General features: G+C 31.8%; 1 protein-coding gene across 1 annotated transcript in view; it reads right to left on the bottom strand.

The window, feature by feature from the left end:
• LOC134230682 (uncharacterized) overlaps positions 1-21,367 on the bottom strand; it is an 82,812-nt gene that overhangs the window by 48,279 nt on the left and 13,166 nt on the right. The window contains exons 2-5 of the mRNA XM_062712518.1: positions 15,381-15,460; positions 15,170-15,241; positions 13,786-13,915; positions 11,006-11,100 (exon numbers count right to left, since the gene is read on the bottom strand). Coding sequence (XP_062568502.1) covers positions 11,006-11,100; positions 13,786-13,915; positions 15,170-15,226 — 282 coding nt within the window. The 5' untranslated portion in view covers positions 15,227-15,241; positions 15,381-15,460. The remainder of the gene's footprint in view (positions 1-11,005; positions 11,101-13,785; positions 13,916-15,169; positions 15,242-15,380; positions 15,461-21,367) is intronic.

Here is a 21,367-nt window from a genome sequence, read left to right on the forward strand (position 1 = left end):
GGCCTTGAAAGATACTAAAGGTAAACCCGTATACAATTTATTTAGCCAGAGGTTAAAGGTTAAGTCAAAACTTAATAGTCAACCAAACGAGGGGTTTGGGGGTAAAAAAAAAATAAGGGAAAATGATCGTAATGGAAGTGATATAGCTATTTTCCTTCTTCCGAGATAATAACGAGAATCATTCCTCCTTTCATAAGTAATTCAGACTAACTATAATTTTTTTTTCAAAGCAGAAAAAAGAGTAGATTAAGCGTCAGAGGTAGGAATATATGCATTTGAACGGAATTATGTCTTGTAATAAAAGTGTATACTTTGCGGTGCTGTGAAAACGTATTTTTTTTGGTCAAATGTGAAAAAGGGGTATATTCATCGACAATGATATTTATGTGGCAATTTTGTGAAAAGTGTCTCAATCCATACAGTAAGAGCGGTTTTTTCCATGAATTGTCAAACTATTTTTTTGTGAATCAAAATTGTTACTTTTTTTTCACAACAGTATTTTTCTAAAGAAAATTGAGAGTAATCTGCCAAGTGAGAATCTGACCAGAGAGAGAAAAAAACCAAGACAATTGTACATACTGTTTTTCGCATCTTTTGAGTTTTTAAATATTGTAATTCGCTCCTTTTTCTTGAAAGTGTATGTTGTGATTCTTTACCTTTGTGTTTGCACTTAAATTACAAAATATATGGTTATATGTATGTCTATATATTTCCTTGGTCAACGCCATCTGAAAATACGTAATTGTAAATAGATTTCCAATGCAATCAAATTCGGTACAATATTATCAAATAAATATCACTTTAAACGCTCGGTTTTATGTAAAGTTCGCAACACGACAGATTATCAAGTATCATAATCACATAACAATTTCTACTATGATTAATCCCCGTACTGACGAAAATCTTGTCCTCAAGATATGTTTCAAGTATCAGAAGCACTTGAAACAAATTTTTAGGACAAGATTTTCGTCAGTACGGGGATTTATCATAGCAAAAATTGTAGCAAAATAAGATTGTGACACATTTTTGTGTATTTGCGGAGAGAGATAATTAAAAGGAAACCTAAAGATTCCACCAAGTTTCCATTCCACGAAACTACAACGCTCCGATTACATCAAGTTTCCTGATTCTGGAAACAAGTGTAATCTTCAGGTTTCCCATTACGGGAAACTACAAGGATGTTCGAGAAACTTCAGGTTTACAGAGGTTTCCATGGTTCAGGATACCTTATAGAATCGGAGCGTAGTAGTTCCATGTCAAGGAAACTTAGCGGAATAACCTGGCCTCTGGGAATTATGAAGGTTGAGGTTTCCATGTGGTTTCCATAAAGTTTCCAATGATGGGAAACCCCTTTTTTCACCCAGTGTAACAGATGAGAGCTCTAAAGATAAAAGTAATTAAAGATGTTGACCACTATAGGAGTTGATCTTTTAACCTGGACGGTTCCAAGAAATGATTCATTGGGATGCGGTTGCTTACTTGTTTATCAAAAGATGTATCTGGTTAAGGTAAAGAAGCAACCAATAGTATTGAAGTGAACCCTGTTCAGGTTAAAAAGATAATTATTTGTATGTGTGTTCATAAAACGTCCCTTTCAAAGAAATTTTTCACTTGTTTTGAGACGTCACAAGGGTGTGGCGGCGAACTGTAAAATAAAACATACTCGACAATCAAGGCCAATCAGCAGTGAGGGATACTTTTTGTGCCAGCATCTTGTGCGACACTAGCGTAAAATAATCATTCTTTACATACTCATGTGGGATAGTGACATTCCACTGAGGGGGATAATGAGTGAATCTTGGCCCAGGGATGGAATTTCACTATCCCACGCGAGTATGTAATGAATGATTATTTTTCTTGCATTATTTCAAACAAACTAACGGCCTGTCAATGACATCGTCATGAGGCTAAAAATGTAATCTTCCCATTTTCCATCTAATTAAAAATCTTTAAACACCATCAGAGAAAGCGTACTTGAAAATAGTTTAAACGTATCATCAGTCCATGTAAATTAATTTGATAAATAAACAGCTAGGAATAAAAAAAAACATATCTATCCGATTGCGTACAGATTCATTTTGCGCGATCTAAAAAAGATCTTAAAAAGTACCATTTAAAAAGTGAAAATACGACTAATTCTTTGAATGGAAATAAGTTTATTTTAATACATTAAATAACATTTTTTAGTATATTTGATATTTTTTGAAACTGTTACAATTTCTTTATGTAAAGGATTATTTACGTTATCGTTCGCTGCGTAGCAATACACAGTGTAAGACAGAAAAATCTCACACTGTTGTCTCACACAAATTAAAAGGCATATGTTGAAAACGGTACTTTGGGATTTTGCAGAAGGGCACGCACTTAACACATGCTTAAGAAAAGTCAAAATGGCACTTTTTATTTTTAGATTTTGATATTGATTATAGAGGAAGTAAATTTTTTTTGCAATAGATATGTAAGAGTAGCATTTATTATTTGGCTAAAATGGAAAAAAAATATGTTAAAAAATATTAATACTTTACTTCCTCTAAAAATTAATAGTATACTTTATACTTGTATGCAGTAGTTAAATTTTGAGAAATGTTACCCTTTTTGATGTTTTTGTCTAAAAAATATGAATCAAAAGTCAAAAAATAAACTGTACTACGATAAATGTAATAAGTGGTAAAAGTATAAAGATGTCACATATTCTACAAGTGCCGAATTAAACAAGTGACGTTTTGCATATACTAGGTACCGCTATGACTGGGTACCGTTCGAACTCTAATTTGTGGGATTGAATCAGTGAGACAAGATCAATTGCTTATTTAGTGATTCTAAACCAAATGCCACAAGCATTTTGCCATGTGGTGGACTGAAAGGATAATACATGTACATGCGGTGTTCCCATGTAGCACTGTGCATGTCCAATGTCGCTTATATGAACATCAACTTAGATATACTCAACAGAATTATGAATAAATTTATGTACTATAAAATAGTAAAAATATTATTATGAAATTAAATATATATAAAAAATGTCAGCATCAAATACACATAGAATTTTTGTTACACTTTGATATCCAATTTATCTCTTGTTCACGAAACGCAGTCGACAAAAATTACTTCCGTGTTTAAAATACTGAGACTTTGACGTCGTTTTCTAAGCATTGTGACGTCAAAAGATAAGTGCTCTTTTCTCGTGACGGCAGTCAAGCAGATAAAGTCTTATAAAGCAATGGTATATATTTTACCATTAGCACAACAAAAAGCACAAAAAATACTTTATGCTCGACAAGTTATAGGAGTTTTTAATTCTTTAACAGGTACACAGCCGTTGGGACCTACGAGTTATATTATGTACATTATTACATGTATGTCTTTGTAATAGGGTGAATTCACTATGCATCGGACACCCTTGTACTTCAACAAGTTCTAGCGATATCGCTACCGATGGAAAATTATCAAAATGCAGTTTAACATTTAGTTTGTGATTAAAATATCAATTAAGGACACAATTATATGCCAAAATTCGAGTTTTCAGGAAAAACAGAAAATTCACCATGGATCGGACATTGTTCACCATGCATCGGACAAACGGTATGGAGACCGGAAAAATATCAAACCTTTATCACAGTGCTTTAAAATCCTTGATATGGATATATTTTAATCTTTTATCTAAGAAATAACCCTCAACTTAAATTTAATCCACGATATTATTGCACAAATGTAGAACGATTTTAGAGACCTCACTCTGCCTTAGAAATGCTTTAAAATGCTAATAATGCGGTAATTCGCGCCTTTTTCTCATGGTTTATCATACTCTGGTTTGTAGAAATAAATTGAGTCAAATTCCAGACGTCATATATCGATAACTTTTATTTTGACTGAAAATATAGAGTTTTCATTTTCTTTTTCCACAAAAAACAGCTGTCAGCTAGGGTATGTATGAAAATGGTAGTGCTTACCTTTGCATCGAAAAGTGTCCGATGCATGGTTAATTTGTGTCCGATGTACGGCGAAATTGGCATACTAGTAAAAACTAGCTCTAACAAGAATTAAACAAACATTGAAGTGACATTTCCTCATAATTTATGTAAAATTACCAATCCCTGACAAAATTCACCGAAGTGTTCTCGTTCCGTGGAAGTCGAAGTTATAAAAAATGATAACTCCAAAAATTGCAAAATCATAAATTTCGGGTTATTCCCCTTTGATGATGTAAAATATGTAACTTCAAGGCCATTTGCGGGGTATTTTTATCACAACATGATAAAAACAATCGGTATCATTAAAAAATTTAAATTTTCATCTTTATGACAGAAACAAATAAATACACAGAACTCTTAAGTTGTAAGAGACTTTATTGCTTAAAGTTGTCCGAAGCAAGGTATGTGTCCGATGCAAGGTGAACTCATCCTATGTTTTCTTGTTACATAAACAAGAGGCCCAAGGGCAAAAAAAGCAAAAATCAGTTTAGTACATGTATGAAAAGCTTAATTGCATGAGTGGTCCAGACCTACCCCTTAAAGGCAAAAAGGGTAAGGGGGACGGGGTACAATTTGAACAAACTTAAATCTACACTACATAATGTATTTTAGGATGCTTCCAAATAAATATGACAAACCATGGCTTTGATGTTCTTGAGAAGATTGTCCGTATATACTCCTATGTTAAACTTTCATTGTCCATTGTTGCTCCAACCTACCCCCAAAGGTCATGAATTGAACAAACTTGAATTTACTCTGTCTGAGGATGCTTCCAAATAAATATGAACAATCAATCCTTTGGTCTTCTTAAAAGAAGATTAATTTAAAGAGTTTTTTTCCCATATATTCCTTTGTTAAACTTTGATTGTCCATTGAGGCCCAACCCTATCCCCAGGGTTATGATTTGTACAAACTTAAATTCCCACTACCTGCAGATGCTTCCACAAAAGTATGACTGATAATGTCTTAACTGTTCTTGAGAATAGTCTTTGATCGTTCATTGGGTGTGTTCCCTGAACGTCTACTCATTATAAAATTATTTAGTTATCACACTCAATTAAGGGGCCCTCTAAGGGGTACAGGTAGAATATACCTGAATTATCCATACCTGTATTTATTAAAGGAGGAATTCTACAGCAAATTTTATTATAATTTTTAAAAATATCTTATACATATTTATTGGTGTATATTTTTCATAGATAATTTTTAGCAAACAATTAATAACACCGCTTATCTTGCTTTTCATGACATGTTTTATAAGATGTTTACATTGTACTTTTATTAACAGCAAGCTTAAAACTTAAAATATTAGGCCTCTTAAATTCCCAACCCCACCACAATTAATTAGATTTTTGAAATTATTTTTGAAGATAAGTTGTCAAAAATTCTATTTACATGTCTTAATTGTGTAATACTATTCGTTTTTGAATTTTGAAGATTTTTTTTTTAATAAAAAATATTTATTATATGAACAAATATGATTGCGCCCATGGAAAAAGGGCATTTATGGCAATTTTTATGCATTTTGAGATTTTCATGGATTTTGATAGAGTAAGCATAGAAGTTGTCAAATATGAATTTTCATGGTCCTACGTCCACTCTAAGTAGGTTTTTTCTTCATTTTTATCGAAGATACTTTAATAGGTTCATAATGACGTCATGTTTTTCAACAACGTCAAACGTTTTCAGAGTGAACGTAAATTATTTTCTTCTGCAATTTTACTACTGTAATTAATAGTTCTATAATATTTGATATTTACTCATGCACATTATTTTTATCTCATTGTCTCTTTTATAATTATTAATAATTATTTATTAGTTATATACATTGTATATATATTATGGATTCATCAATGGTGTATAGAATTATGAGTGAGTGCTTGTTTTTACATTTCACAGGAGGAGACCTGAGCAGTGGACGACATGCATTCATTTTTTTTTTTTTGAACAACTATTTTCTCAATAAAAAAAATATTTACTAGTAATCCATGCAAGAGTCAATTGATAAGCCTGCAGAATTCATTAGAAAATTATTCTAATTTAAACATTGCTCTCGATAAGTCGATATGTAATTTTATTGCCTGAATTCAGCATAAAACAATATATCTCAAGTTACCGTACATGTGAAAATTAATTTTAAAAAAATATATATGAAACAACAATACGCTACCTAAATGCTACTGCGAAGTGAAAATTTGTCTGATAGTTTTTTTTTTCTAAATTTTATATAAAGACAGAAAAACTATGAAGTGTGATATCATGTTATTACGATATACAATAGACAGTGAATACAAGGGAAATTTGGTTGATTCACTGCATCTTTAAGGTTGTCTGTCTGCATAGGGTCAAAAATGACACTGCTGTTTGAAAAATATAAAGGATACAAGAAATATTTTTCGTTCTAGCAGTAAAACTATTTTCATATTTACCAATCAAAAAGGTCGAAATTTTATAAGCAAATGAATGAATTATAACCCGCACTCAATTACACAATAGGTTGTCAGACCTAGGATTAATATTGGTAGGATTATGCGTGCGTTGGTGAGGGGGGGGGGTAAAAATCTAAATGGCAGAAACTTACAATTCTTGTGAACACGAGTTAAAATAATTAAATATATATATTTTTTACTTCCCAGGTTTTAGGTGCACAGGCGGGGTGTCTCTCCTACACCCAGGACCATTAACCCTACAACTTGTGTATTAACTTTTTTATTTAGGTTTGAAATAATGCTGCATATTACCGGGTATTCTTCATTTTATATTTGTATCTTTAATTCTGAGAACTGCCATTTTTAAAATCGCCTAGCGATCATGATCACTACGAGCCTGGAACTAAATTGCTATGAATCCAATCTTGTTTGTCATGTATATAATGACACCCAAGATTAACAAAATCTGGTTATTTTTTTTTAATTGGATGGTTTTAGAGGCATACCAATAGAATTAAATTAAAGAAAAACCATATAAATAATTTTTAAAAGAATTTCGAACAAAATTGGTTCGTTCTTTTTTTCTCATTAATTTAAAAAAAATATATATATCCAGTAGACAAATCAATAATAGCTATATCCTGAAATATTTCTTGAATCATGCATTTTAATATATTTTGTTGGGGTAGGGGTGAGTTAAAAATTAATAACATGTAATTATCCATGCCTAAATATACAGTCAGTTAAATATGACTGTTTTGTATGATGTATTTCCTGACAATTGTCTGTGAACAACTTGCTGAGTTTTGAAATGTCAGATTTTTGTAGGGATGTAAGCATCTTAAAAAATTCATCATATTATTTTATGACTTAATTTAAAAAAAATCCCCTTCATTCTAATGATTTTGTTTTTCTAATTTTATTTTATAAAGTGAATTTTACAGAGTATGAAGCTTTGATATGCTAAGCCTTGTAAAGCCTTACATGTTACGGAAATATAAAAGGACACCCCCATCCCCTGCACTGCAGCCAAAAAAAAAAAAAAAAAAAAAAAATGCAAGCATGCCGAGCGGTTTTATGCTGTTTATTTTCAGCATTGAATTTTATTCTATGTCAGCATTTACATGAAGAAATAAAACCTGACCCTGAACTTATAAGGATTTTTTGTCTATCAAATGAAAAAAAATCATAATATGTGCTTATACATGTATAATGATATGTATCCATAATTTGATGACAGGTTTAACAAAATACACCACACTGATAACTGAAATTAGATTATAAGTCTCGTGATGAAATGGGTTTTTAGCATGGTAATTGATCTGTTAAGAGACATTCAATGCTGATCGATCTTTTGTGAAAGACAAAGTTCTTCATGGCTTTAGGAATTAATTTGCAGATAATGCTTAAAACATTTGAACTCTGTATGGAAAAAAAAAAACACGTAAGTACCATAGAGTTACATGGATATTAAATTTGGAGATCTTGAAAATTAATTGCCATATATGTAGTTTAGATAACAAAAAAGATTTTTTTTTTCTTTCATTTTACAGTATTTTATCACATTTCTTTTGTTCGTTTTCAAAACTCATCTTTTTTCAGTAGAGTTTCACATTTCTCAATATAAGATAAATGGATTCAATATAAATATTTCTATCTATACCTTCCATCCTCTCTCTCTCTCTCTCTCTCTCTCTCTCTCTCTCTCTCTCATCAGATTTACTTGACCAGCTCTAGCTGTTTTAGTTAAAACATTTAGAACACTTTTTTTTTCATTTAGATGTTTTTGCTTGTTTTAATACCGGTATCTCTAAATTGAAGTGTCTCAGTGCAACAAGAAAATAATTAAGGCAAAACAACATTTATAAAGTTTAATTTATTTAATCATGATTCATGATACGGTAGATACTATACATGTATATTTTTTTTAAATAAAATTCGTTATTAAATTATTTCATGTTAAAAAAAAGCTATGGATAAGAAATTTGAATAAAAAAATTAGAAAGTACATTTGTTCAATACTACAGTTTTCCTTTTTTTCTTTGTTTTTCCTTTTCTACATTAACGGGACCTTGTTCCCAAAGTACAACAATATTTTTTATTTAAAAAATCATAATTATGCTGACCATTAAAAGTGTTTTTATTTGGTCGTAAAAGATCTCTTTTATAATCTGGGAGCAAAAGTCCCTCTCTGGTATCCCTGTTACATCGATTGTTGACATCAGAGTTATCTCTCCTATATTTTATTTATGTATTTTTCTATAAATAAAAAATACAAACATCTTTAAGGTCGCTCTTACACACTTTTTGCTAAACTTGTAAAATGTACAAGATGTATGTTTAGTTTCAACAGTAGTACAAACAATTTAACAAAAGTTTAAGCAGTATGCACCGATGGATCAATGATTGCATGTGATCGACGCGATCGCGATGTACCATTGACTGAATGGTGGAGGGGATCTCAAATTTCCTTTGCAATATTTTAACAATATACCCCTGTCTTACATGTATCATAAACTGGTATAAATATGTATTTAAAATTTATTTATCTAGAGTATACAGTTTTATTATCCTATCAGAAAAACACATTGTCTACAGCTTCGATCTATAAATTATGCATGTATATAGGAAAACTATTAATTGGTATTTGAGACGCATTCATATAATAGATATGTTTGTTAAGAAACCAGTTCTAAATGTTTTTTATTTATACCTATTAAAGTCGGTGGATTAGGAGATTCGGGTATTGATTAAATTAATTTATACATTAAAATAAATTCCACATCTTGGAAACAGCGATAAAAAGTCTGGATGCGTCAAACGTCAAAACACGTGGTGAAAAAAATCTGCGTCGAAGTTCACCGTCAGTCTGCAACGTCACGTCTTTATGACGTTATTTCTCTGTTTTAGCAAAAATGACATAAGGCCCTTTTGTAATGGGCGCATTCATATTTGTTCGGTGCTTTCAATTACATATATCAAGTATATAATTTTAAGTTTATTTATGGTACATGTATTAAGGAAGTCCAGATTTATAAAAATATTTTAGTTTGGGTGAATTAACTAAACTTGAACTTGAGTACAAAAGTTATCAGTAAATATTAAAGTATTTATCTAATCACATCAAGGTAACACTGGTTAACTCTACCTGTACCCCTTAGAGGGCCTCTTAATTGAGTGTGATAATTAAATAATTTTATAATGAGTAGACTTTCAGGGAATAAACCGTTCATTGTGGCCTGACCCTACCCCGGGGGTCATGTTTTGAACAAACTTGAATCCTCACGACCCGAGGATGCGATTTTTCCTATATATGTACATGTTTATTGCTATGTAAAACTTTCATCAGCCATTGCGGCTCTGCCCTTCCATCGCGGGTAATGATTAGAACAAACTTGAATCTATATATAATCTGAGGATGCTTCCACAAAAGTTTCATTTTCCCAGGAACAGTGATTCTTGAGAAGATTTAGAATTATGTTTCCTATGAATTCCTATGTAAAATTTAGTTTAGCCATTGTGGCCCCGCCCTAACCCTGGGGGTCATGATTTGTACAAACTTGAATCTACACAACCTGAGGATGATTAAGCATGAGTTTCATCTTTCCTGACCTTGTGGTTCTTGAGAAATCTATTTTTAAAAGATGCCACTGACTTTTTTATTAATTCATAATTATCTTCTCTTAAAAGAGGGCATGGCCCTTCATTTGAACAAACTTGTATCCCTTTCACTCAAGGATTTTTTTTGGCAAGTTTGGTTGAAATAGGCCCAGTGGTTCTTGAGAAGAAGAAGAAGAAAATGTTAAAAATTTAAGACAACGACCCCAACAACAACGATAACGACAGACAACAGACAACTTTTGATCACAAAAGCTCACTTGAGCCTTCGGCTAAGGTGAGCTAAAAATTGTAGTGTTCAACTATGGTCAACTCTTTTCTACCTTTTATTTTCAAACTATTAATATTCAACCAGTGGTCAACTTTTTGAAAAGCAGTAAATTGATGGTCAATACCATTTAATGCAAAACAGTTGACAGTTTTCAAGAAAAGCATCATTCAATTCCTAGTGAATAACTGTTTTCGAGTAATCAATTGAAAACTAGTTTACTGCTAGTTTATGACTAGTTGACGTTCAACTACACATTTTCTTATAGTGGTTTTTAATTTGTTAGAAAAAATACTTCTCAACGGGTTGCATTTTGACGAACGTGTTTAATTCAAATTTCAGGTTCTTTTCAGTACTGGAATTGGCAACGTACATCGTACCTGTTCAAAACGTAGTGCTCATGCATGGTACATGTAGGTGTAATTGGTGGACAGGGAATGGAAACTCCTTCTGGGCACCTGATCCCACCCCGACGTGTGTTGGTAATGCATTTTTTGAAATCGAATATCATTCGTTATCCTTATTTTTTTTTTTACTAAATATATCTAGGATAAAAACTTTATATATGTGTATTTTCAATTTTAAAACAGATTCAAAGAAAGAAAAATGAACAACTGAAACACAGGACATCTGCATTAGCATAAATTCTTTAAAAGTCAAACTAGAAATATAATAAATTGGAAAATAAAAAAAATTAATACTTATTTGGAATATTTTACCTCGTCCTCGTTGCAAACATCGATAGTTTCACATAACGCAGGATCTGTTGTTTGTGGACAAGTAAAACATAATGGTCCCCTGTTTACTGGATAACCTGTGAAAGTATATAAGATAACTACATTTATTATATACCAACTGTGTATCACTCAATTTTACTGTTGATTTTATGCTCTCACGTGACATCGTGATCCGACATTCCGGATCACCACACTGCAGTTTTCTGAATCCATATCACCACTCTCTGAAACTGATGACGTAGTACGCAGAAACATAATGTAATTTTTCTTGCTTGTAAAAAGTCCCTTGTAATTATGCTCTGTGTTATGGATAAATGTTATACAATTGATCTAAAAGTGTTTTTGTGCTCTTTTTAACTAGTTATGAGGGAGCATATAATAAATTTATCATTTGAACAGTAACTTGATCCGAAGAGCCGTATCACGTCTCATTGACAGGCGCGGATCATCAGATCAAACTCGACGCGATCCGCGCCTGTCAACTCGACGTGATACGACCCTTAGGACCAGGTTACTGTTATAATAAAATATATGTATAACTAAAAAGATTTGAAACAGAAAATGTTTATTTTCAAATGAAAGTAAGAGTAAGACTTAACATTTAGCTTGTTTACAGTTCCTGTTTTGATTCCAAGAATTATAGATGAGGGAAGTTTTGAAATATATGTCTTCTAAATGAATACATTGGGCTCACTGTTGGTCTGATCGGTCGCAAGGGGCCGCTATTTCCTCCAAGGCACCTGATCCCTAATATGATATGGCCTTTTTCTTATATCTATGCCCTTTACTAGCTCCTTTGGTCAAAGACCAGAAGAGCTTATTCGATAGTAATGCGTCCATCGTTCGTCTGTCTGTATGTATGTCTAGCTGTCTGTCTGTCTGTCTGTAAACATTTTTTTAAAATGCCACTCCTCCTACAGTTTTGAACTGATTTCAATATAACTTGACACACATGTAAAATATTTAAAGATACATGATTCTGCGCATCGGTTTTTTAATTTCAATGAACGGCGCTGCCGCGGTAACTAAAAATAGAATGTCTGTGAAATGCTTTCAAAATGCTACTCCTCCTACAGTTTTGGTCCGATTTAAATATAACTCCACACACATGTAGACTATACTAATGCACATAGTTATTTGTATCTGTTTTTAATTTCAATGAACGATGTTGCCGTGGTTACTAAAAATAGAAATTTCTGTGAAATTCTTTCAAAATGCTACTCCTCGTACAGTTTTGGTCTGATTTCAATATAATTTGGCACACTAGTACATGTAGACTATACCGAGATGCATAATTCTATGCATCGGTTTTTTGGTATAGATGAACGATCTCGCCGTGGTTACTAAAAGTAAAAATACTTGTGAAATGCTTTCAAAATGCTTCTCCTCCTACAGTTTTGGTCTGATTTCAATATAACTTGGCATACAAGAAGACTGCACTACGAAGCATACTTTTTTGCATCAATTTTTGATTTCGATGACAATGGATACTAAAATATAAATTCTGTGAAATGCTACTTCTTCTCTAGTTTTGATCTGATTTCAATATAGCTTGGTACACAAGTAAACTACACTTAGAAACATAATTCTGTATATCAATTTCTGATTTCAGTTCACGGTGTTGCCACGGTTACTAAAAATATAAAATTTTCTTAAATTATCAAAATAAATGCAAATACACTGTACAAATAGTTTTAGTTTGACTATAATACAATGTGGCATGCAGATAGACTACACTAAGATACGTTATTGTCTTTATTGCATTTTTTAAATTCATTTTGATGAATGATGTTGCAATAGTAAGGAGAATTGAATTTTTTTTTTTAATTTTATTAAAAGCTATTCCTTCAGTTGTAGTCTTATTTCAATTTTGCCACAAAAAGTGAATAATCTAGGATCATTTTTCTATTTATTGCTGTTTTATAGTTTCAAGTCTCAAAGGCTACCTTTTTTTTGTTATAAGTATAAACCAACAAAGCTACATGTAAAGTCTCGACAGAGACTTCTGGTTTTTCATTTATCACAATAATTATGTAACTTTTAACGTCGTTATCAAAAATGTGATTATTCCTATTTTGAAATAAACCCTTTATGTTAAGCTGTGCTTTTGGTACCACTACAAAAAGTAAACAACAATTACCAAAAAGATACACGTGTACATGTATTGCCAGAAAACACCCATTTGTTCTTTATAAAAGAAAATAAAGGAGAAATGTAAATATGGAATTGTAAGTATTCTTATATTAACAATATTCCCATCTTTGAAGATTTTCATAGAAATATGTGTCGGTATGTAAAGGCGGCAGAAAAAATGAAGGGAGATAATAATATTTTAGAAAATTATAACATTTACTGATCATTAAAATTATGCAATTTTTTTCCCATTTTTAACCCTTCTATAGATTTCATCAGTGGAAAGATAAATTGAGCACTCTTTTCTTGTTTTTATGTTTATTATGCCTAAATGAAATATTGAAAAGGTCAGCACTATCCTGGGATTATTGTTTTTCCTATCAAAAGCTACTGCTACACAGGGCCTCGGTTTATACAGTCTAATCAGAAAGACTGATTGCCTTGCCCCGCAATACATTCGAACCATAATGGATCTCTGTGACTCTAAAACTGATGTTCTAACCACTGCGCCACCTGGACCACTCGATGTAACGCATTTAATGTTAAATTAAAAAAAGTGGATGTCACGGGAATAATTCCTGTCTGAAAATTGTAATGAAATTGCAAATATTAATTTCCAGTACATGTACCTTTTGAACCACATCCATCGTTATTACACACACTTTTATTGCAGCATTCTTTACATTCAGTGATGTGAGGATGGAATACTCTGAGATTAGGATCTTCTGGATCTTCTGCCAGAGACGTCGAGTTGCAAAACTTAAAGATAAGAAAAAAAATTAAGGTTGATGTGATTGCTGATATGTTTATAACAGTTAGTTTACTCTTCCAATACACAGGATCCAGCCTCTAGTGATCCCAGAGGTTCGTGGTTTGGCCTTGTTTAAGATCATTCTATTTTTATATCAATGAGATGATTTATTCTTCGTTTTCTTGACATTTTACATTAATAAAATAATGGTGAATGGTTTTTACCATTTCGCTATTTTCTTATACACTTTTACAGTTTCCACCACTTTATTTTATATTATACAGCTTTATACAAGAAAAAATGTACAACAAAGGGTATTTATTTAAATTTGTTTTCAAGAAAAACAATCATTAAATTCATAAATTCATTTTTCATTTATGAATTTGCATAAGGAATTTATGATTGTTTGCTTATTCAAGATCACATCTCTGATAAAAAGTAGGATACCAGGAGAAACAACCACATCCAATTTAAAGACCAGCCCATTGGCTGATATTTTCAAATCAAGTGCACTATGAGCGTTAAATGTTTTGAATATAGGAATTTAGGTGTCTGTTCATTCTTTCTTCGTTCACTTCATGTCATTTATTTCTGATTTTCTCAATGTGCCTCAATTTGAACCTCTCAGAAAGGTCAAATTAAAAGTAGAAATTTTTATCCCGAAAAAGCATTTTTAGATACCATTGTTTATTAACATGATATGAAATTAGAAGTGATTAATGGAGCTTTGCAAAGAACCTTGAAGCACATTGAGAGGTATATAATGAAAATTGTTGCATGAAAATATTTAATTTTCAAGCTTCATTTAAAAACTTTTTGAATTCAATTATAAATTAAAGAGTTGTCCTTCCTAGCTGAGGGTCGGAGTCCCTTAAATTATCCTGATACATTCTCTGAGACAGACAAGAATATGTTGCACTTGATTAAAGGTATATAACATTCAATATTTTCGGATGATAATTAACGCAATTTATGTATTTAATAAGGAAATAGAAGTAATTAAAATACTTCAAGGGCAGTGGAAAAGTTTATTCAGGTCATTCCTATACATGGTAAATTCAAGTTGGGAATAATTCTGAAGAGTTCATCCTTTTTTTCCATCATAAATTTGTGTTGTTTATATTGGAGAGATTGACACTGAAATAAGCTACTAAAGGCCATTGATCCTTTATTAAAAAACAAAGTTTCTAGCAGGGATTGTACTTGTATCAATAGTGTATATAAATATTCAAACATGGAGACAGAGAAGTTTACAAAATTACCGATGGATTACGACAGCCGGTGTTAAATAGGGTCAGTCCATTTACTGTTGTGTACATTTCTGTGAAGCACACCTATGTAAAAATCAATTGCATGAAAAAACAGATGGTTTTGAATATATTGCTTAAAATAGAGAAAAAGATATTATAAATAAAATATCAATTACAAGAAAAATTATCCCTAAAAAGTCAAAAGATATGTACAACGAATTACCTGGTCAGCCTCACATTTTACCACTGTGTGACAGTGACGAGGTGCAATTGTGCCTTGACAACTTAAACAGTAAAGAGGATCTGTAAAACACATTACGCTTCATCAGTCGGATTTCCACTTCTTGCAAAAACAGGGAAATACTTAAGGGGGTATAGTGTCGTTATGAAAATTTAGATAAGAAGATTTTAAATATTCACATTCATTTAAATTACTGATCTGATTTTTTTTTTTTTTTTTTTTTTGGTTTTTTTGCAATTTGTGATATTTTAACTGAAAGCTTTCTGATCATTCGTTTGATTAGCAAATTATCAAACATTCCAAGAAATGCATTTTGAATTCATCGAATTATCAATTGGCGTTGAGTGGATTTTATCCAATTAAGTAGTTTTCACACCATGACCACAAGGATCTATGGTGTTTTTCGTAGTAACGGTTTTTACCTACATGTAACATAATGGTTTACTAAACGTCCATCTATAGAAAATTGTCCTTTTATCTTTTCTTTCTGTGTGACACCTACTTTCTTCTTTGTACAAAGTTTTATTTGATTTATTCAAAATTATTTGTTCGTCAGTTGGAGACAGAGAGGAGTGCCTTCAATACCAAATTTTAGTCCGATATATCCTAAGGTTTTTAATAGTCTTTATTTCTGCCTTTAATGCTTATCAAACGCAGTGGGAGCATTGGAATAAAAAGCGCCACAGGCCGAGTTTGAAATATGTAATGGATATATGCCGAATACTGTTCTATTTATGTAAAATCATTAGACTGTTGGAGGCCCGTTAGGGCCGAAAACTGGCTGATAATTTTACATATTGAAAAGTATGAGGCGTATATCTTACTTAAAACATTGCCATTGAATTGTCCAAAAGTTACCTGGAGGAGTCCGATAATAGCAATGGGAGTTCTGTCATCAATTTTTTTTTTACCCGTCTAATAAGTTGACAAAAGAAAAGAGACAGTACAAACAGTGACTGAACTCTTGTTTCATTTCATTCATTCAATGGCAGTGGTTTAGCTAAGCAGGACAGGGGTCTGGTGGTGAAGGATTTCCTTTTTGATTTGGAATATTTTTATTTATTTTGTGTATAAATTGAAATTGATACAAATTTCATTTTTGGTGATGATATTACCATCACCATGGAAAGTAAAAATGGGGATTTTCATCCTGGAGTTTTAGTTTATATAATGGAAATTCTCAGGTTTTAAAGTGCAGTGTTACAACGCACTTTGAAAATTTTTTTCAAAGTGCGTTAAATTTGGGACCAAGCTAGTGCACTTTGAATTTTTTTTTCCAAGTGCCTTAATATAGACCATATTAATGCACTTTGAAAAAAAATGTAAAGCTTCATCAATGTTCTAACAAATAAATGGTATGATAAATAATTGATCATTGTTGGGTAACTTTTTAATGATGAGGTCACTGCAGGGTATGAAATATTGAATATTTCAATATCTTAGGTTTTGATAAAAGTTATAAAAGGGAAATGAGTCTTTCAGAAAAAATAGAGAGATAATTCTTTAATATCATTATTTTGTTTCTGTTTAAAAATTCTAGTCGTTAATAGGTAGAAGTAAAAGGGGGAGGGGGGTGCTAAAAGTGAACGACTTAAAGCATTGAATTTATCTTTAGAAAAGAGGGCAATTTGATTTTTCAAAACTATGAAAAGGCTTTCTATTTCATACGTTTTACAGTACTTACATTTTTTTTTACTTTTCATCTATATTGAAAGTCATACCATTATGTAAATCCATATTATACATACATGTAAGTGTTTTGGATACATAGCATAGGCATCGAAACCGGGCGAAGACAAGAGGAGGGTTTATCCAAAAGTAATTTCACTGTGTTCATTTCTTTAATATTTGGCAAATTAAATGTTAATTATCAAATATTATGTACCAAAAGATGTATTGAAATAAATCTAATCAAAGCTTAAAATTTCATTCAATAATGTTTCATAGAATCCATTTTATATACGTTTAAAACATTAAACATAGAGGGTGTCGCCGCGTGACAACTAAACGTCACGTTTTAAAATGTAAATTGTTAGAAAATTGAAAAAGACAACATTTAGGACATTGTCTAGCCGTTAGTTAAAAATTAGATGACGTCATTGCTATTTTTTTGGTAAAAAACAATGTTGTTTTAAATTTGATTCATTGAACAATGGAGAAGTCAAAATTAAATAAAACGCCGAAAGGAGCTGTAATGCATTTTTTTCCTTTTAAAATCGGAAAATCGCCAGTAGGGGCAGTTACAATGATAAATCAAACTCACAGCAGAAAGAATTTAAATAAGAGACTTTCAACGATTTTAGGCGGGTCATATGGGTCATGGATTGATCTGCAGGGAACAGGAAGACCGAAAGATCGCAGGTCGGACGGAAACTTTCAATGGTGTCTGACTTTCAACGTCAAAAAGAAAGCGATGAGAAACTTTAAGTTTGTCATATGGTACTGTTCCAAGAATTTTCATAGAGGACTAAATAATAAATAAAATGAGTTTACAAAAAGTGCCAATAATTCTCAAAGAAAGTGAAATTTGTTGAATGTGTTCGTGAATCTCAAATATTTCTAATGAAACGAATGGGAAACGTTAATGTACATGTATGACGGCGTGTATCCGTCATAGGACGTTATTTAGGTGCGGTGACTACCTTAATCGCACAAGGTATGTAATTCGCTATTTTGAAAAGTATACATCATCATGATTTGAATTTTTTTAGGAAATTTTTGAAATAAATATAGCTTCAACCATCTATAATATTGTTAATTTACGTAAAATAGAAGCAATTTTATCGAAGTTGTAACATTACTTTTGGATCAACCCTTGAAGTAAATGACAAGAGTATGAAATTTTCACTTTCTACTTAGTTTCGAATAGTTGTAAAACTTGGTAAGTCAAAACTGTATATAAACTGTATACGATCTTTTTTTTTTTTTTTTTTTTTTTTTTTGTTCATATAATTTTATCTAGCAGGATCATTTCAAGATAGGATTCTCCTAATATTTCTTCTTTTTAAAAAAAAAAACATATCGAAATTTAACAGAATCAAGAAGACAACATTACTAAGTTATGGTATAATAATAATAACTAGAAAAGAAACTCGTTGCGAGCAACGAGAGGTCTTCCGTCCGATTCTGAAAAAAACCCCGCAAAGTCGAGCTGAAAAAGTGATGAAACTTTCATGGAAACAAAGGGAATTGAACCCGGGTCGCCAGCATGAAAATCCAAAGCGCTTACTATTACGTTATTGAACCAACGAGAGTCCCATGAACCAACGAGAGTCACGAATACCACGCAAACACTTATTGACCCGATTCTAACAACACATAACGTTGACGCAAATGAGTCAGGTGTTCTAAATATAGACTCCCTTTTAACTGATCATAAAGCGACCTATATCTCAATTCCTCAACACTATAATCTCAATCGTGCATATAAACGTAAAATTTGGCAGTATAAAAATGCTGATATTGAAAAATTGAATAATTTAATTGAATCATGTGACTGGGACAGATTAATTTGCAAATCAGAAAATATAGACACAGCCACTGAGCTTTTTACCTCACAGTATCTGTCATGTGTTCGTGAATGCATACCTGAAAAAACTATCACTATTAGACCCAAAGATAAACCGTGGATTGATTCACTTTTAAGGAAACACATCAGAATACGTAATAGACTACATAATAAGGCGTTAAAAACTGATAAAGATTCAGACTGGGCTAACTTTCGAAAAATAAGAAACAAAGTGAATAATATGAAAAAAATATGCAATATCTAATTACTACGATAATATTGATATACAAATTAATGATGCGAATAAAAATGACAACAAATTATACTGGAAACTAATGAAAGACACTTTTGGGGTCAAACTTTCATCAGATATTCCCCCTATTCACTTTATTTCTGATAACGGAAACAGTTCAACTGCATTTACTGATCTTGAAAAAGTTGAAGCACTGAATAAATACTTCTCCTCTATATCGAATATTGAAGACATTGGAAACAACCTACCCGACCAATACCTATTGTGTAACTATATGCTAAGTGAAATCGTCATTCAAAAGCAGGAAATAATTGATGTAATATCAATACTTCCAGTAAATAAAGCTATCGGACCAGATTGCATTAGTCACAAAATGTTGAAATCAACAATTCTAACTATTTCAGAACCGCTTTGTATGTTATTTAATAAGTCTCTGAAGGAAAACTCTTTTCCCGATTCCTGGAAATTAGTTCATGTTCTCCCTCTATTTAAAAAAGATGACCCTTCTATAACATCAAATTACAGACCGGTCTCTTTATTGAGCTGCGTTAGTAAGATTACGGAAAGAATAATATTTAAACACGTGTATGACCATTTCCATGCAAATAATTTGTTCTACAAGTATCAGGCAGGTTTTTTACCTGGCCACTCAACTGTTTACCAATTGCTGGAAACATACCATAGTATAGTTAAAAGTATTGATGAGGGGAAGTCATGTTGTATGGTCTTTTGCGATCTATCAAAAGCCTTCGATAGAGTCTGGCACAAGGGTCTTCTTTTTAAACTGCAAACTTACGGAATATCCGGCAATCTTTACGAATGGTTTAAATGTTATTTAAATAGTAGGAGCCAGAAAGTATTGTATAAAGATATTTTATCTTCTAGCATGACTATCAATGCCGGAGTACCGCAGGGCTCTGTACTTGGTCCCCTACTTTTTTTAAGCTATGTAAATGATGTTTCAGAAAACATGTTGTCACTATGTAGATTATTTGCAGATGACAATTCCCTACAGAATTCTTCGTCAAATGTTGCCAGTATAGAATATAACATTAACCACGATCTAAATATTTTAGACGAATGGTCCAAAAAATGGTTACTCAAATTCAACCCTTTAAAAACTAAAGCTGTTTTCTTTACACTAAAAAAAGATTTTGAGCTTCCTAAACTTTACTTTCAACAGTGTCAGTTAGAATTTGAATCTTCACATAAGCATCTTGGTTTACTTTTTTCACAAGATTTAAGCTGGTCTGTATACATTGATAGCGTTGTAAATACTGCATATAAAAAGCGTGGCCTTTTGAAAAAGCTCAAATTCACTCTTGGACGAAACACTCTTTTAAAAATGTATACAACTTTTGTCAGGCCCCATCTCAAATATGCCTCAGTTGTCTGGGACGGCTGTACACTTTACGATATAGAAAAACTAGAGAAAGTCCAGCTAGCTGCAGCAATAACCATCACTGGTCTCCCGATTTTTATTTCTAGAGAAATTCTCTATTCAGAGACAGGATTGGAACCCCTAATTACAAGAAGAAGAACAGCTAAATTAACCACTATGTTTAAAGTACACAACAATGTTGTACCCGATTATCTCAAACAAATATTTCCAAAAACTCGCGGAATTGAATCAACGTATAATACAAGAAACACAGAAGATTACTCTATTCCCAAATGTAGACTTGAAACTTTTAAAAAATCTTTTGTACCCTCTGCAATTAATACCTGGAATTCCCTTTCTAAAGACGTGAGAGACACAACCTCTATTAGTAAATTTAAAACAAGAATATGTTCACATCCCTCAAAGCCACCTTCGTATTTTTCATATGGGAAACGCTATTTAAATATAATTCACACAAAATTAAGGCACAGTAGTATACTTAATAATGATCTTTATCGAAGAAATATAATTGACTCTCCTAACTGTTCATGTGGACAAATTGAAGATGTATACCATTTCTTTTTTGTATGTAAAAAATATGAGCGGCCAAGAAATTGCCTCTTAAACAATATTTTACAATATAATCACTTGGCAATAGTCAACTCCCATCTCTTATTATTTGGAAATGATTCATTGTCAGTTGATGTGAATCATAAAATATTTCACTGTGTCCAAAGGTTCATTCATGATTCAGGTAGATTTTGATCCGTTTTTCTTCTTCTGTTTCTTTGTCATTTAATCATATCTGTACAACATTGTTTGTTTAT

The sequence above is a fragment of the Saccostrea cucullata genome, unplaced genomic scaffold, assembly GCF_032062105.1.
Source record: "Saccostrea cucullata isolate Sc308-1 unplaced genomic scaffold, CSIRO_AGI_Scuc_v1 ctg695, whole genome shotgun sequence".
Classification (NCBI taxonomy): domain Eukaryota; kingdom Metazoa; phylum Mollusca; class Bivalvia; order Ostreida; family Ostreidae; genus Saccostrea; species Saccostrea cuccullata.